The sequence below is a fragment of the Adiantum capillus-veneris genome, chromosome 3 (genome assembly GCF_014529385.1).
Source record: "Adiantum capillus-veneris isolate H3 chromosome 3, ASM1452938v2, whole genome shotgun sequence".
NCBI lineage: Eukaryota > Viridiplantae > Streptophyta > Polypodiopsida > Polypodiales > Pteridaceae > Adiantum > Adiantum capillus-veneris.
The window spans coordinates 47668601-47693445 of NC_140933.1; the positions used below are offsets into that span (position 1 = coordinate 47668601).

Sequence of the window (24845 nt, forward strand, 5' to 3'; positions counted from 1 at the left end):
CGAATTGGGAAATATGGGAGGGGTTCTAATTGGTAGGAGAAGGCAGGGGCGAATTTCTGGAAGGGGCTAATTCAGCCTGGGCGAATTTGGGAGGGAAGGGAGCCGAATTTGGAGAGAGGAGAGGAGGGCGAATTTAAGAGATAGGGGAGGGAGACTAATTGGACAAATGGGATGATTGGCAGCCAATGCTGAAGACGAAAATTTGAGCTGTGCCCCTCCGGTGAGGATACTATACATCACTTTGCACACCTTGCAGAGAGGCATACAGCAAAGAGTTTACCGCTGCTTGATACAAGCATGTCCTTGAATTTTGCCCATTGTGACCACAGTGGGAACAATGCTCAGCCATTTTCGAAGAAGGCCAATCAAGGCCAAGGCTAAGAACTTACTTACCAAATCTTTACTAACAAGCTACTTATATGTGGCAGACCTTGAGAGGAGGTAGTAACCTTAAAGAAAAGATCACCAAAGAGACTAGGAGCTTAACTGGAAATACCTTAGTGCAAATGTCAGATAACACGGATGATAGAACAATTAGAGAAAGAGTGATTGAATTGTAATAAGTTGAAGACAATACCCAATTACTGAGACTGAGTGGGAAATGATACTTCAGACTGAAAGATGGAAACTTCTACAAACCTAGCAGAGATTGAGACATAACAGAACGGGAGAACCTCCCGTTCTGGTGGTGGAAAGGTAGTTGGGATGAGAGAGATGGGATATTTGAACCAACATATGGCGAAATGTTGCAGATTGCTTACTCAGAGTAATAGCACTTGATTTTGGAGCCATTTACCAGAGGCAGTGGGACACCTTCTAGAGTGACTAACTGGACTGCCCCCTGTGGTAAAATCTCTTCCATCACGAAGGGCCCTTGCCAAGCTGGAACCAGCTTCTTTGCTTTTTTCAAATATTTTGCCTGATAGAGTAGCACCAGTGTGCCTTGCGTTATTTTCGGCTTTCTGAGGTGGCGATCATGCCACGCTTTGCGACAAAGTTGCTCCGCTTGCAGAGCATGAGAAGCTAAAAGGCGGCTTTCATCCAATAAGGTAAGATGGGATATAGAAGCAGCTTCCATGCCCCAACTTGCACGCAGACTGCCCACCCTAGGGGATCCGGAGTTGAATTCAAATGGAGCTATGGCTTCCAAACCGAAAGCGAGTTGAAAAGGCGTGTGATTCGTTGTTGCTTTGAAAGATGTGCGGTATGTCCAAAGAGTACCGTGCACAGCCTGAGCCCACGATGCTGGATGGAGATGACATGCTTTCCGCAGGAGGGCGATGAGAACCTTGTTGGTGCTCTTGGCCTGCCCATTGGCTCTAGGGTAATAAGAGCACGACTTGCGGTGAAAAATCTTGTAATTGGCCAGCAAAACTGAGATCATGTCATTGACAAAATGACTGCCCCTATCACTGGTGATCTCTAAGGGACATCCAAATCTGCATAAAATATTTTCATATAAAAATTTGGCTACTGTATTGCCAGTGCAATCTACTGTCGCTAGTACCTCCGCCCACTTTGTTGCAGAGTCTGTAGCCACTAGCAAATATTTGCGATTACCTGGTTGAGCCGGGGGATATATTGGACCCACAAAGTCCAAGCCCCATCTCTCAAAAGGTAGCCACGCCATTGAGACCTACATAGGACGGTTGGATTGCTTACTTGGCTTCGGCCCACAGCGCTGGCACACATCACAAACCTTAGAATATGCTATTGCATCCTTAAAAACGTAGGGCCACCATAGACCACTCTGTAGAATCTTTTGGGTGGTGATGTGACCAGGGTAATGGCCACCAGTGGGACCATTGTGGGCATCCTCGAGAATATGCTCCACCTCATAAGGCGAGACACAACGCTTCAGAACACCATCTGGTCCCGATTTGTAGAGCTGGCCCCCAATCAGAGTGAAAGGCCTGGACTTCAACAGTAATCTCCTCTTCTGCAGTGGAGATGCCTTCTTTGGGTACAGCCCAGTAGATAGAAAATGTAAGACCTCCCCGTACCATTCCGGTGTTGTATCGATTTTAAAAAGACCGCTATCTGGAAAGTCATCCGCAATCCCGGTAGCTTCTTCACCTGTGTGAATGCGAGAGAGGTGGTCAGCCATTACATGATGCTTACCAGGACGGAGTACCACTTCAAAATCAAACTCTTGGAATAGGAGGATCCATCGCCACACTCGACCTGTGACCTGTGGCTTATTAAGCAGATAGCGCAAGGCATGATGATCAATAATAATTGTGAAGTGGACCTCTAGCAAATAGTGACGAAATTTTTGTAGAGCATACACTATAGCCAAACCTTCCCTCTCTGTGGTGCTATAGTTGCGCTCTGCTTTGGTGAGCAGGCGACTTGCATAATGTACAGGGCGATCCAAGTTGAACTCTTTGCTAGGCTGAGTCAGCACAGCACCCACAGCCAGCAGACTGGCATCTGTATGCACATGAAAAGGTAGGGCCCAATCCGGGGCAACTAGAATAGGCGCTTCAGTGAGGCGTTTTTTGAGGTATGCAAATGCTTCGGCCTCAGGTGTTGACCACTGGAAGGGAACAGCAGCACTGGTGAGCCGGGTCAATGGTTGAGCCACCTGTGCATACATACGTATAAACCTGCGATGATAGCCGGTGTGGCCCACAAAGCTCTGAACACCTTTGGGATTTATGGGAGGAGGTAACTTCAAGATGGCCACTATCTTCTCTGGGTCAGGTGCTAAACCTTGAGCAGACACCACATGGCCCAACAGTGTGCCCTCTGTGACCAAAAAATGACACTTGTTCGGATTGAGCTTCAAACGTGCCTCTCTGCACCTGAGGAAGATTGCAGATAGCTGAGCAAGATGCTCCTTTAGATTTTCTACTGGGGTCGAACATTGAGCACCCGAGAAGGTGGAAAAGTCGTCCATGAATATGCGAAGGTGATCAGTAAGCAGAGGACAAAAGATGAGATATACTATGCGATTGAAAGAAGGCGGTGCATTTTTAAGCCCAAAAGACATTCTAGTGGTACATACTGGTGGGTTCTATTGTTTATTGCAAGGAATCTTCGTGGATGCCTTCTCTCCCCCTCCCCTCCTTTGGGGATTTCAATCCAAAAATTATATTATGATGGCTTGAACCTGTGCGCAATAGTGATTTAACTTTTCAGCGTTGGCATAGCCACTGGCACAGGCAGCCACGTTTGCGATTTGTTGCGCTTTGCGCACATAAAAAAAAGAGTACTCTCGCTCTCCTGTCTGCTTATGCACTGCATCGCCTGTCTATCAACTCTGCCCGCTGCTGCATGCATGCTCCCCCCAACCCACCATGGCTTCTCTCCCGGGCACACGCTCCAAGGCAACTGTGTGTAGGTTGTAGGGCAGGCTTGTTCGTCTCTCCCCCAAACAATCTCTCGTCAAGCAGCTATGCATGTCGCAGTCTAGGGAGTGGAAAAAGGAGGATCGTTGCAAATTCCTGCTAAAATAGGATTTTTAAAAAATCGTAGGGACATACTAGTGTAGATGAAAATACCCCAGGGAGTCACAAAAGTTGTTTTGATTTGGTCGTCAGGATGTATTCCTAACTGATTGTAGCCGCTGAACCCGTCCATAAAACTAAACAGTACATGGCCAGCGACATCTTCGAGGACTCTCTCAGTGAAAGGTGTCGGAAATCCATCCGGGATTGTGACCTTATTCAGAGCCCAGTAGTTGACGCAAACTCGAATTTTGTTGGACTGCTTCTTTGGGGCAATAACCATAGGGGACAACCATTCTGAGTGCTCTACTGGTACAATAATACTTGCTTCTTACATTTTTTCCAACTCGATTTTGACTGCTTCTGCATACTTGGGATTCAGTTTGTAAGCCCGTCCTTTGACCGGCTTAGCCCCCTCAACCAGAGGAATTGTGTGGACTCCTAGCTCTGCTGGGATTCCTTCCAAATCGTGGTAAGACCAGGCAAACACATCCTTGAAAGAGCGCACGAAAGAGATTACCAGGTCGAGTAGAGCGGGGTGATCCCATAACCAAGTGGCTAACAAGATGGGCTGATGGTTGTCAAGGCCGCCTAGGTTGACCTCTCTGACTGGGTCAGGCGGTGCAGTGGGCGAGGCTGCGTTAGGGAGAGAAGACCGTGCCGCCTCTGTTACCTTCTGGACATTATGAGCTGGCGTATGATCAATGTTGAAATCAGCATACTCTTCCTGCAACCATCCTGATGGAAGCTTTGCAAATGGTAAATCCTTAGATACCTCAAAGTGCTCCGGCATGGGTGGAGAGTCAGATGGAGTAGAGGCTAAGGAAGGAGCTGGGGTGTTGGCCAACTCTTGCAAGGGAGACTTTTTCCCCCTTCTATGGTGGGTTATAGGCTCACCCAGGCCGACGGTTTCCATCAAGGGACCCTCTGAAGGATGGGCACTAGAGACCGGTCCACTTGGTTCTGGCTCACTTGGCTGACTGGGATTACTGGCTTCAAGTGTAGCTTCAGGTTTAGCTTCAGGTGTAGGATCAGGGGGAGAGGGTGAATCTGTTGGCAAAGGTTGAAGAGAGACTACATAGCATGGCATCGAAGAGGTAGCTTCTAACCACTGCAGTAAGTCTTCATCGGACCCATTAGGAGGGACCGGCTGCTCCAAGTCAGGGTTGGACTCTACTGACAAAGAGCTATGCTGAACGACCGGATCCATACCTCCTTCGAGACGAATTTGTTGCATTGGAGAGCCAGGAGTATGTATCCACATGGTGTCGTTTCCCCAGTCGTGAAGTGCTTTCGTATGTCGCAACCATGGCCTACCAATCAGCAAGGGATAACCTCCCTCTACCTGGGGAAGATTAACTACCACAAAATCCAAGTTAAAAGTGAAATCTTGTACATTCAGAGGCACCTTGTCGACTATGCCCACTGGGTAGACTGTTCTCTGATCGGCCAATGTAACAATGAAAGGAGCAGGTCGGGTAGGCTGTAGACCTAAGGCCATCATAGTGAATTCGGGCATCACATTGATTCCAGATCCACCATCAACGATGACGCCGGATAGCTGGTGCCCAAGAATAGATACAGTGAGACGAGGACTTTTATAATCGGTGAGGGGAGCAGTTGGATAGGAAATCAAATAAGACTCTGAGGGCTGTACAGGGAGGTGCCCGCCACTAGGCCCAGCCCCCGGGTACAGAGACTGAATGACTGACAGGGTGTCACTTCTGAGTGTTGCGTCGAGCCTTAGCATGTCGTATAGTGACACTTGCTGAAAAGTATTTTTCAAGATGGCTTCTGCTGTGGGCTTGGCGCCTTCGAACTGGGCTCCCTTTGGGACCTTAATCTGTTCCAAGTCAGCCACTGCTTCCAAGAAGGCTCCATCAATGTCAGATAACAGGGAAGTTGGTTTGCTCTGAGCAATTTTGAAGGACTCGTCCTTTGGGTGAGGTAGACCAGATTGAGGAAGTGGGAATTGGCGAGGTTGACCTGTGGGCAGACTGAGACCAAGAGCTGCTATTTGTGCCTGAGTAAGGACACCAGCAGGCTCCTCCACTTGCAGTGGCTTAACCACATGAGTAGCAGGTGATGGTTGAGGCACGGTGTTCACAGTAATCAAGTTTATCTTCGGGAAGGTGAATTCTTGCTGGTTCTGAGTCGAGCTTGAAGACGTGGATGCCCTTTGCATGGGACAATCCTTACTGTAGTGATCCTTCGAATCAGGGCAATGACGACAAGGAGGGGACCCCTCAGGTAAAGGACACTTGCTCTGATAATGCCCATATTCTCCGCATCTGTAGCAGAGTATGGGCCGATTGGAAGGACGAAACGGGGGACGAGGTGGTTGCTGCATGGAGTTGGAGGCTGAAGTGTAGAAGTTCTGAGGGGTTGAAGTGGCATTAGCATTATAAAAACTTTGAGTCGGGAAAGTACTTGACATACCTTGGACAGCAGAGGTATTGAGCAAAGGTGGCATGTAGTTGGGATGGCCGTAGTGGGAAACCATGTTGGATGCTGGTGCTAACCCCTGTTGGAGAGTAGGACCAAGACTTTGCTGTATTTTGTGCAATCCCTTTATATAGTAGCAATCCTTATCTTCATGACCCGATTTTTCGCAGAAGTGGCAATAAGAGCAAAGGGGACAGTCCTGTGGAGGGTGTCCTGGAGAGCGGCATGAACTACACCATACCATAGCCTTGGTCTCCTGCTGAGACCTGAGCTCTTCTAACTCTCTTTTAAGTTGATCATAAGCCTCTTGATGTGGAGGCTTCTCCTGTCTGAGAGAGAAGGATCTCTCTTCGCGAAGGGCCCGTTGTAACTTTAGGGCTTCCAGTTCCCTTCTTAAAGAAGTCAAGGGGTCTGATGGATTGTCCACGAGTACAGGGGCAGTATCTAACTAAGGAGAGGCAGTGAACTGCCTTCTTGCTCCCTCTATTCTAGTAGCAGTAGCAACAAAGTCCTCTAGACTGGCTTCAGGACGGAGACTTTCTCTGAGCTCTTGTTGAGAAGTCTTAGGTAGAGCCTTCTCTACCCACTTCTTCACCATGAATTCCCCTGGTTGCTGAAGCAGCTTGGCGACCGGGGACTTTGTTCTGGTCATGAGCTTTGCAAATGTCTCCTTGGGCTGGAGCAACCGGTTGGCCAACTCATCTAGAATCTTCTCTTGATAATCCCATGGTTGGAAAGCTTCACAGAACTGCTGTCTTAACATGGTCCAAGTAGTAAAGTGGTTTTCAGCAAACTGACTGTACCATTTATCTGCAAGACCATCCAAGGTGGACGGGAAGAGCACCAGGTATGCGTCTTCTCTGTTGAGGCCACGACCTCTGCAAAGAGAGACAAACCTCCGAGCATGGTCGTCTGCATCTTCTGCGGAGAGACCTTTAAAGGTAGGGAACTTGATGTTCACCTTTGCCAGAACACTTGTGAGCTCCTCCATGGCCTCTTGCTCCTGAGTCTGTTGCTCACTAGCTTGCTGTAACAAAATGGGGGAGAGCCTTACCGGAGAAGGTGACCTGGAGGATGTAGAACCGGTCGAAGGAATGGAGGTAGCCGTACGAGTAGGTATGGGTGATGGGGTTAATATGCTTCTACTGGGCACCAAGGGTTGACGCCGTCTGTGGTAGTACTTCAGAGGACTCAGTAGTGCACTTTGACGCTCCAAAGACCTCCTTGTATGTGTCATGCAGTAACCGCCAACCCCACCAAGCTTTGGGCAAGAAGACCTTCACTTGGGCAAGACAACCTTCACTTGGCTGAACATTGGTCTAGACTCTACTAGACCAGGGCGAGTGACTAGACCACCTGGCCTGGACCAGGACGAGGAAGGACTAGACCAAGGAAAGAGAAGGACTAGACCAGGACGAGCACTGGGTGGACCAGGGCGAGAGAGGACCAGACCAACAAGGCGAGAGACTAGACCAGCTAGATTAAGCTGTCAAGGGTGAAACTGGATCATACCAACAGGCTGCACAGGCGAGGCGAAGAAACCAGCTACTCAACAGAGTGAGAGTTCAGTTGAGGTCCCACCGTGATCGCCAAAATGAGAGCACCTGTAGCGCGGATAATGTGTCGTGCTCTCTACAGTGTGGGTGCCCCTCAGTGCAATGTGCGTGACAATCTCACTCAAACAAATGGAAACTCTCTCAAACAGAATGAAACATAGGAACAATGGATAACAACAAAGACACAACAGTGGACTAGAACATGTGGACTCGACTAGCTCAAAAGAACCATGTACAGACTCTGGCGTGACAACACACTCAGCTCCAGCCCAGGACTCACAGGTACAAATGGGGTGTGGAGACTCAGATGTGCAGGGATGGTGAAGCAGTGCTCTGTGTAAGACTCTCTACCTAGACGATGACCCGACCATATACAAAAGATGATGATAATGACCCAACGGCTACTACTCATAGATACAATCATAAAGAGCCACCAACAGCTCATAAATGTCAGCCAGCTAAGTGTGACCTGGCCACATGTCCACTAGGCCACCATCCGTATCCCTACCACGTGTCACTGCCTAGAGTGTCCGTCCAATGTGAACAGACCAGACCAACTATACTAACTGTAACTGTGTCCTGTGAAAGTGACACTGTAGCCTGCTACAGCCATCGTGCGCACACAATGAGGCTGCCAGAAGCTTTGGCGTTGGAGAAATGCAGGACATTCGAATTGGCTGGCGGAGAGCACCCACGCTGCAAATAGGCCATTCGCTGGAGTGGTTGGGGTAATTTTTTAATGGTTTTGGGATTTTAAAGGTGTTCACACTGCAACAAGGTGACGGGCCAGTTCGTGGAAACTTTAATAAGGTAGGCTGTAAAGCGAAACTGGGTGGCTGCCAATGTAAGAAATTCCTAGCGTGGAAATTCAGCCAGCCAGCGTAAAGATTTTGCAGCGTTTCGTTTACTGCTGCCGCTTATGCTTTTGCTGATTGTCAAAGGACACATCCTTGGGCATGAAAGGGCATAAGGGCGTGCTTGCAGAGTGAGGAGGTACATGGCTGTGCATACAATGCTTCCCTTTCGCGAAGAGGCAAGGTAAAAGTACCATGCGAAAGGTATTCTAGCGAATTGCAACCCAGCGATCCAACCAACCTGGGTCGACACCGAAGGTCACGGGAGCATGCAAGGGGGAATTTGCGGCCACCACTCCATCTCAGCCCGGGTAAGCAATTGCTCTCAAATCAGCCACCAAAGGGTGTGTGCGTGTCTAGTAGAGGTTGCGGGAGAGGGTTACATCAAAGGGTTAAACACCGGCATCGCAATCTGCAATCCATCTTTCTTCTGCTTCCATGCAACTCCGGGAAGGAGAGTAGAGTGTAGCGGCGAGGGTGAGAGGCTCACAACCTTCGGGTCCCGGGAATTTTTTTTGCTCTGATAGCACTGTAAGGATTCTAGGTACTAATCCTTGATTAAGTACTTAAACTCATGATTAAGACTTAAGAAACTTGAACTGAACTCAGGAACAAGACTTAGAAGACTCTGTGTTGATTGATTGAATGTGTGATACAAGGGCTCCTTATATAGGAGACGAAGAGACATAAATGAAAAGACACGTCTCATGGTGAAGAGACGTGACTTTAGACGTAAAGACACATCCTTTCGACAAAGAGCTGCAACCATTGGACGAAGAGTCGCAACCGTAGAGCGAAGGGGTGTGACCAATCGTCGAAGGAGTGTGGCTTTTGGCGAAGAGGCACGTCTCTTGGGCGAAGGGGTGTGACCATCCAAGCGCAGGGGTCCTCCTTGGCATGGCACTTCGTGTATCTGCAACTAGGAGTAGATGTATTGCTGTTAACATAGTCACAATCGTGACAAGGCGTGCCTTCTCAGCACCCAATCGTTCTCCTTTAATTTCAAGTCGCGAGGATGTCGATCTGCAACCTTTTTGTGTCTTTCTTGAGATTTCTGCAAAGCCTCCCGGACCTTGGCAAAGGCTGTGTCTAAGTCCCGTGTGTACTCGTCGGCTTCAAAAATCTCATCTTTCCTGCTTGGGTGCCCAAGTCCTGTGACAGGATCTTGTGTCAGATGCTTGGATTTGCCAGGCTAAGGGCTGAAAATAGAAAACGCTAATGAATTTGGTCTGGATCTGCAGCTTGATGAGGCTATGGGCCCATTTGCTAATGCCAATGTTTGAGGGTGCTGATATGGATGAGGATGATGGCTGAAAACTGAAAAATGCTGGCTGATCTAAGGACTGAATCTGAAAATGCTGGTGCGATTGGCTGGATCTACGATGGTACAACAAGGTTATGGCTGAAAACTGAAAACGCTGGTGCTGATGAGGTGCTGTGGGCTGATTTGATGCTGTAGGCTGATTTGGTGCAAAAGCACTAGAGGATGTTGGGAAGTGAAAAAATGCTAATGGTCTTGTTGCTTGTGTTGGACACGTGCACTAGGTGCTGCACTAAATATGATGATCAATAGAGTCCTTAGGGGTCACTTGTATAGGCAATGCTAGGCTGGGTCGAGCAGAGCCCAATAAAAACCTCGTCTCATTTATAAGGTCTGCTTCACATGCTAAACTACATAGTGCTGCAGTAGGGGAGCACTCTCCAACGCCTACACCTAGCAGGCATTGGTGGTGCTCTTGTGCAATCAAAGGGTATGCAACTACTCTTAAGTGCTTGGACATGCACGTCCTATGTATATGCTCACAAAGGTGCCAGAATACTTCCTAGGTTGTCCTAAACCCTAGAAATAGGAGTTAGCTTGTCCACATGCACATAGGGTTAGATGTGCACGTGACATATAGATGCCACATCACTAGAGCATCCATTAGATTAGCACCACCTCAACACCCATCTGTATTGCCGTGTTATCAGTGTCTGTACAGTCCATGTGACCACTACATGTCATTGGCCTGTTCATACGGTTTGTTAGCTGTGCCATATCACTATTTTGTGAAAGTTTCTGTCACTTATGAGTTGTGCGTGTCATTTATTGGTGTTGAAGATTTTGCATGAATCCTATGTACAACCTGCATTAAATGATGTGAAAAGAACAATGTCAAACCTCCTCTTGTTTTGCATGTCAAGAGGAAAAAAACGACCCAACTGGCTTAGTATGCATCAAAATGGGCAGCACATTGTAGCTTGTTTCTTCAATAAAAGGCATTTTCAGATGATGCGATGATCCTGGTGTCTAGAGTACAAAAGGTTTTTGTTGTAATCAAGGAGTGGCAAGCTACAAGCCTATAGTATGTATTTAGTAACTAGTTAATGATTTGTTTACATTTTTCTACAGCTTCTGCCAGGTGAAGCAGTATGAGTGGCGAGAGTAGATCTTCGTTTTCTGCAAGATGGTCACTGAAGGGCCAGACAGCCCTTGTGACTGGAGGAACCCGCGGAATTGGGTATCATTTAATTAGCTTCAGTGTAAGCATTGCGCATCACGTGCCATTTAGGAAAGTCTGATGTGTATTCTTCCTCCTGGTGTTCATTCAGGCGGGCAATAGTTGAAGAGCTGGCCAGTCTTGGAGCGAGTGTGTACACATGTGCACGATCAGAGGAAGATCTTATAAACTGCCTTAAAGAGTGGGAAGCTGCTGGTTTTAATGTTAAGGGATCCACCTGTGATGCTTCATCTCGGGAGCAGAGGGAGGCCTTATTTCGTGATGTTTCCTCAGCCTTCAATGGAAAGCTCAATATTCTGGTAGCTTTTCGATGCTGTGGTCTTGTGGGATTTCAAGCATCAACAATGTCTTGTTCTCTAAATGTTTAATACAGTCTATGTTTTTTGCCTTGCTTTCGTGCTAAATTCCTTCGGGTCATTTGTGCCAGGTGAATAATGTGGGCACGAATATAAGAAAGCCTACTGTGGAGTACACGGCAGAAGATTTCTCTTTGATCATTTCCACGAATTTCGAGTCATCCTATCATAATGCTCAGCTGGCCCATCCTCTTCTAAAAGCATCGGGAAAGGGAAATGTTGTTTTTGTTTCATCAGTAGGAGGTGTTGTTGCAATTCGTTCCGGTTCTCTGTACGCTGCAAGTAAAGGTACAGCCTTACTGATTTCTGTCTTTGCTTTTAGCATAAATCAAAATTTTTTAGTGGGTCAAAGTTTCTCACAATGGAATTATATATAAGCACACTTGCATGTACCCATTTGCGCTGGTGTGAGCTTTTGTGTGATCTGTATCTCTTTCTCTCTCTCTTCCAAATAGTTACACACACACACACACACACACACACACACACACATATTTGGTAAATCTGTTTTGATTAATTTACAAGTGGGAAACCTCAAAATGAGGAAAACCCACCAAAAAGTGTAACAAACTTGGACACTCCAAGTCAAGATTCTACCGCGACACAGCAAAGATTCACTTCAAAACAGTTCACAATTCACACTTGATTCGACACGGCCCGGCGGAGTTCTGTGCCTAGCGATATTGGCCCCAAATACTGGCGCCCCTTTCGGTATTTCTTTTTGTATTAATCTGTGTTCAAAGTACAAGAGAGTGGGAGGGTTCTCACTCTTAGACTTTGCGTCCAGATGCTCTAAGAAGTGAGGGCCCTTCCCACTTATTTATAAGTTACAAGGGATGCCCAAAAGCAGAGCCCCAAAAGCAGTAGTCAAAAGCTTCTCCAAAAAATAAAGCAATTTTATCCAAAAGCTGCTAGTAAAACTCAGCCAGCGCTAAAGCAAGGTTTCTGTGTAGCTTTGCCACGTTAGCAGTGCAACACAAAAAACGGGATTTCCGTACGGATGCCACGTCAGTAGTGCAACGGATTTTACGGCGGAAAATCCGGACCTGCCATACAGCTGCCACGTGTCACTGCCTCCTTGTTTTCCGGGCTTGTAGCTTGCTGTGAGTGTGTCCGAGCATGCCACATCACCAGTTTGTGACATACCCCTCTCTTGAAAGCATTGTAATCGCCCTCGATTACGCCTGCAAAACAGACAGAGGCCATAAACGCTCTTAGCAGACACTGACCGTTAGTACCGACGCACTAGGAACAACACATCTATGATCTAGGACATGTACCAATCGACAGTCACATCACAGGACATCACTTGACATCATAGGACATCACATGACAAATTACATTCAAATATCATTCCAAATCTCAGACCATGATTAATCGGCAACATATTCTAGCAATCGCATCTAGATCCAGTCGGGACCTCACAGATGCCCGACTAACTAATCCTTATTGCAATCATGTCTATAGAGATTATCAAACCGAAATGCTGCAGTCATTTCGTTTATCAGTTCCTGCACTTAAACAAGTGAAGTACAAATCAATATCATATTATCGGGAATTCCAAATCATAAAGTCATACAGCAGATGTAACAAACTTGGACACTCCAAGTCAAGATTCTACCGCGATACAGCAGAGATTCACTTCAAAACAGTTCACAATCCACAATTGATTCGACACGGCTCGTCGGAGTTCCGTGCCTAGAGATATTGGCCCCAAAGACTGGCGCCCCTTTCGGTATTTCTTTTTGTATTAGTCTGTATTCAAAGTACAAGAGAGTGGAAGGGTTCTCACTCTTAGACTGTGCGTCCAGATGCTCTGAGGAGTGAGGGCCGTGCCCACTAATTTATAGATTACAAGGGATGACCAAAAGCAGAGCCCCAAAAGCAGTAGTCAAAAGCTCCTCCAAAATAAAGCAATTTTTTATCCAAAAGCTGCCATAAAATTCAGCTAGCGCTAAAATTGCTTTTTCCGTACGCTTTGCCACGTCATCACTTGCGCAAAAACAGGTTTTCGTACGGATGCTACGTTAGCATTGTCTCTGCGTGAAAATCCGGGACTGCCACGTCAGCACTATCTCCGCATTTTCCGCAGCTGCCAACCAATGCAAGGGTGTGCGGGCATGCTACGTCACCAGTTTGTGACGTACCTCCCTCTTGAAAGCATTGTAATCGCCCTCGATTATGCCTCCAAAACAGACAGAGGCCATAAACTGTCTTAGCAGACATTGGCTGTTAGTACCGACACACTAGGAACACACATCTAGCACATGTACCAATCGACAGCCACATCACACGATATCACAGGACATCACTAGACATCACATGACATTCAACATTCATTCGGATCTTAGACCATGATTTATCGGCAATGCAGTTAGCAATCGCATCTAGATCCACTCAAGACCTCATAGATGCCCGATTGACTAACCCCTATTGCAACCATGTCTATTCGAGATCATTTAGATCAAAATGCTGCAGTCATTTCGTCTATCAGTTCTTGCACTTAAAAACAAGTCAAGAACAAATCAGTTTCATATTCTGGAATTCCATTTCATAAAGTCATACAACAGAATACTGTCAGCTCTCAGTATCCTTGAAGCTCAAAGAGACATCAGTGACTCTAGTATTCTAAAATCAAGGCATCTGTTGACAAAGGAGTGGAGTAACTCCCCTCTTGTGCAACCCACTGCATCAGATCTCCGGCCAAGCTGAATTCAGGGTTCCATTTGGAGTAGACTATGCTAAAACAAAAGCTTTAAGGTAAAGGTTCACAATCTGAGGAGTATCTGCAAGGTCCTCCTCCTCCATCCGCTTCGCATCCAATGCAGGATAGTTCTTAAATTTAACCAAGAACCGCCTTCGTACTTTACCCTTATTCTTTCTGTCCTTATGTGCCAAAATCTGTTTAGGAACAAGGATCTCCTCGTTTTCTTCCACTTCCGGTTGCTCATCGGCCTCCCTATCTTCGGGCACATCACCTTTAAAAGGTTTCAAGTGACTCACGTGAAATGCATTGTGAATCCTCCAAGTGTCAGGCAGTTTCAGTGGGAAGGAGACATCATTGATCTTTTCGGAGACCTGGAAAGGTCCATAGTATCTCATACTAAGCTTTGGAAAAAGCCTCTTCTTTTCCTTCTTCTTTCTCAGGTGTGCCTTCTCAAAACATAAAAGCATCCAATCATCCTCCAATTTCAAATTGCGACGATGGCGATCCGCTGCTTTTTTCTGTCTTTCCTGAGATTTCTGCAAAGCCTCGCGGACCTTGGCAAAAGCCGTGTCTAAGTCGTGCGTGTACTCATCAGCTTCAAAAATCTTATCTTTCGTGCTTAGGAAAGGTGGAACCTTTGTAGCACCTCGATAATCTCAAATGGCGCCTTCCCCGTCGAAGAGTGTATCGTGTTGTTGTAGGCAAATTCCACCAAAGGTAGATACTTTTCCCATTGAGTCTTCTGATCCGAGATATAAGACTTCAATAAATCTAAAACCATTGATTTGGCAATCTCAGATTGCCCGTCAGTCTGCGGGTGGAAAGATGACGAGAACTGCAACCGCGTGCCAATGTTCTCCCAAATTCTCCCAAATTGCCTTCCAAAACAAACTCGTGAATCTGGAGTCCCTGTCGGAGACAATCGTGAAACTGGCCCGTGGGGCGGTAGACGTTGGCTTTCACCCGGAATTCTTTACTTTAGACACACACACAGAGCACTTTGCAAAGGTGACCTGTAACGGGAATTAACACTTAATCACACACACGGCTCGGAAGCTAGAATGCTCCGAGCAGACGCCGACAACCTGTAGGCCCCAAAATTGGCGCCCCTTTCGGTATTTCTTTATTCTTTAGGAGGGTAAAGTACAAAGAAGAGTCCTGGGAATCCTTTGACTGTATCCCACTAGATACCACCTGTTTTGGCCAAATTTCGGCAGCATAACAGCCCCAAAACTTGCGCAAAACCAATTCCCCTGCTGGAGCTCGCTTCTACTGGCATATACCCTCGGATTCCTGCCCAAAAACAGTAAATTCAGCACCCTGTATTTACTGGTTTTTGCCCTGTTTTCAGCCCCAAACAGTCCCCTAACTGTCCTCTGCCAGTGGGGCACGATTCCCAAAGGTTCTGGCGTCCGTATGGCTGAAAAACAGTAAAATTACAGCGCATACACAGCGCTGATTTTGCACCTGTATGGTGAGGTTATGACCTTCACCAGTGCCTGCTTTGGAGTAGCAGCTAGCTACCCCTGTTCCTGCTCAAGGAGGCTCTTGCCTCAGCACAAAAGCATGAACCCACACAGCTGTACATCAGTCAAATGAGGAGCCCTCTTGTGGGGCATCACATAACTGCACGTAGGGGAGAGAGAGAGCAGTGTGTAGTGTGCAGGGCATCACTCCTAGCACCACACTGTACATGAGAGGGAAAGGAAGCACTCCATAGCTCTTAACCTGTGAGACAGAATGCAAGTGAAGGCCTCTCCCAGCTTAAAAATCAGCGCCCATTCTTCTGCAAGAGGAAAGTTCATGAAAAATCGACACTTGGTGCATTTTCAAGCATTTTCCCGTTTCGGGTTCGCCGCTTAAAAATATCTCAACTGACGCGTCAGTTGACTTCGCGGCAGAGTTATAAAATGTTCCCCTAGTCATACCGCAGGTAATGACGCGAACACATTTCATGGCCCAAAATAGCAGTTCCCTAAATTTTAGGAGATGCTTCCGTTGGGCTCCCACAAGTCTTCTGACCATCTATCCTCATTGGGACCACATCCAAAAGTGCAATGTGGCCCAACTGTCCGATACTTTTTGTTGGTAGTCCCACCTTGACTTTACGCCTTAATTGAGTTCACTTCCTAGTATCCACCAACTTGCTAAGTGCGACGGGGGGAGCTATATGATCTTGCTCTGAGCCTAGACATCCTCTTACCATACGAATTCCAGTGCCGACCACTACCCATCCGCGGGTGAAACTACCGTTCACATTGGCCATGCAATGTCCGACCGTTTGCTACTTCAAGAAGAGGGTCTCAAAAATAAAACAAAACCCCTTGGAAAGAAACCAACAACTAAAGTTAGCAGTTGCCACGTCCTCGTGACATAGTTAACAGTTGCCACGTCCACGTGACACAATCGTCTCGGGCATGCCATGTAATCTGAAAATCTGGGCCACAAACAGTCTTGATAAGTGATCTGGCTTGATTGTTTTCTTCACTGGAATGAAATGAGCCTGCTTGCTAAATCTGTCAATAACAGTCCAGATACCATCGTGACCACTCTGTGTTCTTGGGAGATAAAAAATGAAATCCATTGCAATACTTTTTCAAGGGCTGGTGGGTACGGGCAAAGGTTGTAACAATCCCTGTGCTTTATGCCTGTCAAACTTGACCTTCTGGCATACCAAGCAACTGCGCACAAACTCGTCCACATCCTTCCTGAGTCTCGGCCAAAAGAAGTATCTCTCCACCCCTTTCATGGTGGTAGCAATGCCGCGGTGACCCGTAAAAGGCGGATAGTGGCATTTGGTCATAACCTTTTCCCTCAACGATTGTGTAACGCACAACATGGTTTTCCTCATCAAGTAGCCATCCCGAATGGAATATCCCGCTACCGTCTCCCCATTCCGTATCCGTGTGAAATTGTCTGCAAAATCTGTATCCGTGGCATACTGATCGACCATATCCTCGAAGCTCCTATGGTGTATTGCGGAAACAGTTAGAACCAAAGGCTTCCAAGACAAAGCATCTGCCACCAAATTCTTTTGTCCTTGCACATGGACAATCTGGAAGTGAAACTGTGACAAGATGTTCGCCCACCGCATCTGCTTTTCCGATAGCTGTTTCTGTGACAAGAAGTAGCGTAAACTTTGACTGTCTGTAAAGACAGTAAAATCCGCTCCGAGTAGGTAGTGTCGCCACTGAGTAAGAGCATGGATAACCGCTAAAAGCTCTTTCTCATAAATCTGTGCTCTCAATTCCGGCCTTGAGAACAATCGGCTCTCGTAAGCAATAACATGGCCTTCTTGCATTAAGACCGCACCCAGACTACGACCACAAGCATCACAATATACTTCAAATGACTTCTGTAAGTCCGGCAAAGTCAAAACTGTCCTGTAGTCAATTTCTCTTTCAAAGTCTGAAAGGTAGTCACCTCTGTGGGTCCCCACGAGAAAGGGACTCCTTTCTGTGTCAAGATATGCAAAGGGGAAGCAACCTTTGCAAACTTTCTAATGAACCGCCTGTAGTACGAACACAATTCCAAGAAGCTTCTAACTTCATGGACATTCTTCAAATCGGGCCAATCATGGATAGTCTCTATCTTGGCCGGATCCATCTGCACTCCTGCTGCGGACACAATGTGTCCCAAAAAGTGTATCTCGGGTAGGAAAATTTCACTTTTCCTCGCATTAATCACTAACTTGTGATCTCGTAATGCTTGGAAGACTTGAAGCAGATGTACTTTATGTTTTGCCTCATCCTTGGAGAAAACAATGATGTCGTCAAAGAAAGTGCCAACAAATAGTCTATACTCTCAAAACATCTTGTCCATCATCCGGTTAAATGTAGCAGGAGCATTGGTTAGGCCAAACGGCATCACCAAAAACTCAAATAACCCAAAAGTCGTCTGAAAGGCTGTCTTGTAGACGTCTCCCGACGCGATTCGGATTTGATGGATATCCACTCTTCAAATCAATCTTGCTAAAGCAGGAGGATCCCTATAATCTGTCGAGTATATCATCGATCCTAGGAATCGGAAATCTGTCCTTGATGGTGATTTTGTTGAGAGCTCTATAATCAATACACATTCTCCAAGATCCATCTTTCTTTAAAACCAACAACACTGGAGAGCAGTACGGTGAAGTACTAGGCTGGACAAGACCCTTTTCCAAGAGGTCTTTCACTTGGTTCATAATTTCTTCGTTCTTGGCTCGGCTCACACGGTAAGGTGGCCGGTTCGGTGGTGTGCTTCCAGGTATCAGATCAATGGTATGATCTTCAAGACGAGCGGGTGGTAACTCGCCTGGTAGGCCCTTTGAGAAGCAATCAGCATGAGAGTGGAGAAAATCTTGGCGTTCTTTATTAAGTTCAGACATATTTGTCCTATCCTCATCACTCAACTGTTTCAAAGAGATCGATTAAACAAAGAGACTGGATTTTATTAATTAAGAAATGGCCGAAGCCGATACAATAGGAACAAACTCGCCTTTAAGTTTTATATCGAGTACAATGGTTCTGCCCTTCTCTGTGGTCAAAGTCACTTTCCTCGCCCGATTGTCTACCACGGCGTTGTTCTTGTGGTACCAGGGAATTCCTAAGAGAACATCACAACCTTCCAAAGGCATTATGTAAAAGTCCTCATGCCCCAAATACCCCTGACAATGCGTCCCTGCCAGGTGCCGCTAGAATTGCCTCTGCAAGTGGTCCCATCCAATCGGGAGTGATCTCGAGCCGCACCGCCAATTCCGTTGAAATGAATTTGGCCTTGGCTCCTCCATGAAAGAAGATCACGGCTTCTTGGTCTTTCACTTTCCCCCAAGCTCGGCAAAGTTCTGTACTCTCATCCAACCTGTTGGGATCGGTACCCACGCAATCTGGAACCGGTCTTGTTTTCATCTTGCCTATTATTCCACGTTCCTCAGCTGCTCTCGAACTCTCAGGCCTTTCGTCGTCCTTGTCGTTCTGTTCTTTCTGTGCCTTTTCAGGGCACTTCGCGGAGATATGTCCAGTTTCCCCGCATCCAAAACACTTCCCTTCCCTGATGTAGCGAGCTCTCTCCTGAGGAGTGAGCTTGGGTCGTGCATCCTTCTTTTCTGGGTTGCTCTTCCTCTTTCTACTTTCATTTGTCGAAGTCTGTTCGGCTCTTTGTGTCATGATCTCATCGGTGGGGTAGGTCAAACTGCCTGAGTGAATGGCAAAACTCCGTTTCGCATGACTCATCAACTCCTGAATGGAAGCTGACTTTTGTTCCAAGCAGTGATCTCGGATATCTATAGGAAGACCTAGGGTAAACCGCTCAATCTGTTCCTTGAACGAGATCTTCTTTTTTTTTCCAAGAAAAAGATCCTTCTATTAGTTAATGAAATTGGCCATTGGGCTATAACCGCCTCTTCAAGAGAGGGCTACAACAACCATGAAGGGAGACTCTCCCAATGAAAAAACAGTATATGTACAATGGGGCTAAATCAAGAAATGGGAGGAGGGAAAAGCCTCACAACTGGACGGTTGTGCCATCTGAGTACACCCTGGACCATGGTGAAAAAAGCCCAGGACGCCAGAGTCGAAGGAAGGCCTCTCTACGCTCCCGCATGCGGTCGGAGCTGCCCTGGAGTCTCTCTAGCTATCCTCTAAGATTGTGGATCAGCTCTAGCCAAAGATCGCGAACAGTCTCTGCTGGTGGTACAAGGCGGGCCTCAAAGATGCGAAAACAGCGGGCGCGCCAGATGAACCATAGTGTCAGGCCACTAATGAGCTCCCATCAGTTCTCTCTCTCACTGCACCACTTTTGTGGAGTAAGCTCTGTGGCAAGCTGGAGTGTAGGCTGCCCCCCCTGCATCACTATCATCCTGCTGGTGGAAGATATCTCAAACTGAACTGCCGGGCCCGTGAGAGTGGACCAAGCCGCTGCCCCCCAAGTGTACTGTCGAGCCGTGGAAAGAGCAGGCATCAGCTGAAGAACACGAAGCCACACCTACTGTGCCAAAGGACAGTCCCAAAGACAATGACGCTGACTCTCTACAAGGTGTCTACAAGCTGTACATGCGGCCGAGAGACCACTATGCACCAGCCAACTCCCAACTGCTGTAGCTCTGTGTGCGACCAGCCACTGAAACAAAGTGACTCGCCTCGGCTGTCTGGAGAGTCTCACAACCTCTCCCAAAAGGCTGCCAAAAACTGAGCTGTGAGACCCTCCTCCTACCAATGAGGTGCTGCAGCGGGGCGAGCCTCTCTCTCTGCTGCCAGTATGTGACGTCCCAATCGAACAGTGTACTGAAAGAAAGGGACGCCTGGGTGGTCTGCAAAAGAGAAAGGGTCCCTCCAGAGCCACTCACAAGGGTCCCACTGTACTCGTGGCAGTGGACAACACTCCCAGGTCCACAGCCTCCAATGTCCAGTCTCCAGAGCTGCTGGGTCAGGATCGATGACACAAGTCCTCCCACAGATGCCCACCACTCGAATCCTCTGAAAGCAGCACTCTGCCACCTGCAGGGCCTCTACTGCAACTCGCTGTAAGCATCCCTCTCCCTGTAGCTCGAAGAACAGGGACGGAACAGTCTCTGAGCAAAGCCCGAACAGAGATGAGAACCTCCAGTCACGTGAAAGCTCCCATCCATCTGGGCGCTGCTGACTCGAGAGGCGTCAGCCACTCAGGTGGTACTGCCTCTGAAATGTCCTAACACATGCTCTGCACCCCTCTCATGCCCTGTAGCTCCTCTGACAAGCCTGAAAACTGTAACCAGTCACCTAAAGAGCGTGTTGGACCCGTTGCCATGGAACCTGAGGAAACATGAGGCCGACTACCAACCAAGTGCTCTCTCTGAGTGCTAACCATGGGGTTCCAAACAAGTGGCTGTCACTCACAGGCCCTTCTCCGTGCAAGTAGGTTGGCGCTGCTCCAGGCCTCGCCGCAAGTGCTCCCAAGATCGAAGCAACCCCCCAGCAAAGCGATCCTCCAGTCTCTTGCTCAGACCAACTCTACGCATACGTTTTGCAACGTGTCCTTTTAACTTTTCTGTCCTTATGTGCCAAAACTTGCTTAGGTACCATGATCTCATCAAGTTCCTCAACTTCTGGCTGATCCTCATCTGACATATCTTCTGGCACATCACCCACGAAGGGTCTTAGAAGACTCACGTGAAACGCATTATGAATCTTCCATGCATCAGGCAATTTCAGCGTGTAAGCTACATCGCTGATCTTTTCAAGCACTTGAAAAGGCCCATAGTAACGCATGCTGAGCCTAGGAAACAACCGTTCCTTGCCCTTCATCTTCTTTAACCTTGCCTTTTCAAATCTTAATAGTACCCAATCACCAGGTGATAACAACAATTCACGACGATGACGACCAACAACCTTTTTCTGCTTTGCTTGAGTCTTCTCCAATGCAACTTTAATTTTCTTATACATTTCATCCATGTTCTCAACATATCGATCTGCCTCAAAAATCTTGTTCTTTGTATGCAAAATGGGAAGAACATTTTTACCGCCTTCAACAATCTCAAAAGGTGCCTTGCTTGTGGACGCATGCACCGTATTGTTGTACGCATACTCAAGCATAGGCAAATACTGTTCCCACTTGTCCCTATTATCTAACACATAGCATTTCAGCAGATCCAAGACAGTAGAATTAGCCTCTTCTGACTGTCCATCAGTTTGTGGATGAAACGAAGACGAGAACTTGAGCATAGTGCCCATGTTCTCAAACAATCCTCTCCAGAACAAACTCGTCATACGAGGATCACGATCACTGACAATCGATTGTGGTATACCTTGGTACATAAACACATTGTACATAAACAAGCCTGCCATCTGATCAGAGTTTATCTTCTCCCTGACAGGGATAAAATGGGCCTGCTTGTTGAACCTGCAGATAATGGTCCATATACCATCATGCCCTTTTGGCGTTCTTGGAAGATCAAAGATTAAGTCCATAGCAATGCTTTCCCATGGCTTATCCGGAATCGGCAGTGGTTGTAACAACCTTGGTGCTGACCTGTTGGCAAATTATGCATGCTCGCACAAAGGCATCCACATCTCTCCTCAAGTTAGGCCAATAGAAGAATGTCTCTACCGCTTTAACTGTCGCATCAATACCACGATGCCCTGCATACGGTGGGACATGACTCTCTTCCATGACCTTATGTCGCATGGCCTAGTGACACAAAGTTTTCCATGCATCATCATAAAACTATCTCTGAGGAGGTAGTGCTCATGATGTTGCCCCTCTTGCAACTGTTCAAAGATCCTTGCAAAATCTTCATCAGTAGCATATTGTTCCTTCATGTCATCTAACTCATGATGATAAGGAATTGACACAGCTGAAATTTGTGGCTTCCTTGATAACGCATCAGCCACAACATTCTTCTTGCCTTCCACATGCATAATCTGGAAGTGGAACATAGAAAGAATGTTTGCCCATCGCATATGCTTTTCGGATAACTTTGATTGTGTCAAGAAGTATCGCAAGGTCTGATGATCTGTTTGGACAACAAAATCAGCACTTAAGAGGTAGTGCTTCCAGCTAGAAAGCGCATGAATCCTGGCCAAGGGCTCTTTCTTATAGACTTCCATAGTCTTCTCTGGCCCTTGCAAAATTCGGCTTTCATAAGCTACTACCCGTCCGTCTTGCATTAGCATTGCTCCGATGCTAGTGCCACACGCAACACATTGGACCACAAATGACTTCCTGAGATCTGGCAAAACAATTACTTGATCTGAAGTCAACTTTTCCTTTAAGAGACTAAAAGCTGAAATCTCTTTTTGGATCCATCTGAAAGTGACCTCTTTCTTTTGCAAAGCGTGAAGAGGCGATGCTATCTTTGCAAAATTCCTGATAAACCTTCTGTAGTAGGAACACAATCCCAAGGAGCTTCTGACATCGTGCACAGTCTTCAAGTCTGGCCATGTCTTAATAGCTTCGACCTTTGCGGGATCCTTTTTGACACCATCCTTTGAGACTATCTGGCTAAGAAAGTGGATCTCTTCAAGGAAGAATTCACTTTTCTTAGGATTGATAAGTAGCATGTGACTGCGCAGCTCTTCAAACACAATGGTCAAGTGCCTATGCTCCTCTTCATTCTTCGAATAGACTATCATGTCATCAAAGGACATCCCAACAAACTATTGATGCGAGCTGAAAATCCGGTCCATCATTCTGTTGAACGTGGCAGGAGCATTTGTTAGACCAAACGGCATCACTAGAAACTCATAAAGACCAAATGTCGTTCTAAACGCAGTCTTGTGCACATCCGCCGGCCTTATACGAATCTGATGGTACCCACTCTTAAGGTCTATCCTGCTGAAAATTGTAGCACCCTCTAAATGATCGAGAATATCATCAATTCGAGGAATAGGAAACCTATTCATGATGGTATTCTTATTCAACGCACGGTAATCAATACACATGTGCCATGAGCCATCCTTTTTTTGCACTAGGAGGACTGGGGAGCAAAAGGGTGAAGAACTAGGTTGAATCAGCCCCTTCTCTAATAACTCCTCAACCTGGCCCATAATCTCTTTTTGTTGCGCCGCGCTAACCCTGTAGGGAGGTCTATTTGGTGGGCTACACCCTGGCACCAAATCTATCCGATGGTCCTCAGGTCTCTCTGTCGGCAATTGCGACGGTAATGAATCAGAAAACAGTCACTAAACTTTTGCAAAAATGTAGACCTTTCTTTATCTAACATCAATAAATTTGATTGATCATTATCTGAGACATCACGTGCAAAAATCAAGTACATAGAAAGATGATTCTTTATTATAGAAGTAATAACAGAAGCAGATACAATAGGGACAGACTCCCCTCTGAGCTTTACATCCAAAACATGAGTTTTGCCCCTATGCTGAAGGGTGATCGTCTTGTTGAAGGCATCCAGCACGCCATGCACTCTGAACATCCACGGAATTCCAAGTAGCGCATCGCACCCTTCCAATGGCATGATATAGAACTCTTTTGTGTCCACATACGACTGAATATGCAGACACAGCTTTCCAATAATGGGAGTAACACACTCTGAGTGGCTAGGACATGCCAACCGTGCCTGTGTTGTGTACCCCATCTCTTCAGCTCTGATGCCCAACTTTATAGCTAGCTCTGGTGAGATAAAGTTGGCTTTGGCACCTGGATCAAAGAAGATGAGTGCCGTTTGATCCCTAACTTTACCCCATGCCTTGCATAACTCACTGGCATCTGTACTGGGCCTATCACCCTCCATATCTGGCACCAAACCTGCCGTGGGTTTAGGCTTCTTGCCTGTCTGATCTTCTTTATCATCTGAGTCAGCTGGTCTTTTCCTTTGTGCAATGTGGAGAATTGGTAGCAAAGTGACCAGGCTGCTCGCATAAAAAAGCATTTATTTTCAGCCATTAGGACCTTCTTTTCCTCGAGCGACGTGCGCACAAAAGGCTCCCTTTTCTATTTCTTTACCTGCGCTCTAGAAGTCCCGGCTGAATCCTTGTCTTTGGTGGCCTTTTCTGACCCCTATGACGCTTCAGGAGCCGTTTTCACAAAGGGCTCCTTCGCTGATTTTTTCTTTTGCTGCCCTCCTTTCTCGTTGCTCGGAAACCCACTGTCCTCTCCTTTCAACAAGGCAAGACTAGTGTCCCGAAATACCAAGGATGTACCGTGGGTGGTGGAAAAACTGGGTGCATAGCCTGGGATCCAGCTCCTTGTCCATTCAAGACAGCATGCAGGCTCTGAAAGGTGGCGGGCTGAACTGGCATAACCTGTGGAATAGGCGTTCTTGCCACCTGTTCAAGCACGGGAGGAACCTGTTTTGGAGCCCCCGACTCCGCAACATGCGAGTGTTCTCTATCTTGCTGAGTCGCATGAAGTACTTGGGCTTGAGCCTCAACAAGCTCTGTACGCGGTGTAGGTTGCCTATTTTGCTGTTGTACTGGTGGCGCTTACAAGAATTCCATAAACCTTGGATTTGCACCGGTTGCGAAAAAGACATTTACCGCGGCAACTAACTGAGTCCTGACG

General features: G+C 47.0%; 1 protein-coding gene across 3 annotated transcripts in view; it reads left to right on the plus strand.

Annotated features, from left to right (window-relative positions):
- Positions 1-24845, plus strand: part of LOC147460871 (tropinone reductase homolog At5g06060-like) — a 63690-nt gene that overhangs the window by 21716 nt on the left and 17129 nt on the right. For 2 of the 3 annotated variants that reach the window (XM_086508556.1, XM_086508557.1), the window contains exons 2-4: positions 10700-10808; positions 10900-11107; positions 11236-11452. In XM_086508556.1, coding sequence (XP_086364682.1) covers positions 10720-10808; positions 10900-11107; positions 11236-11452 — 514 coding nt within the window. In that variant the 5' untranslated portion in view covers positions 10700-10719. The remainder of the gene's footprint in view (positions 1-10699; positions 10809-10899; positions 11108-11235; positions 11453-24845) is intronic. The other variant, XM_086508558.1, reaches the window with a different exon arrangement.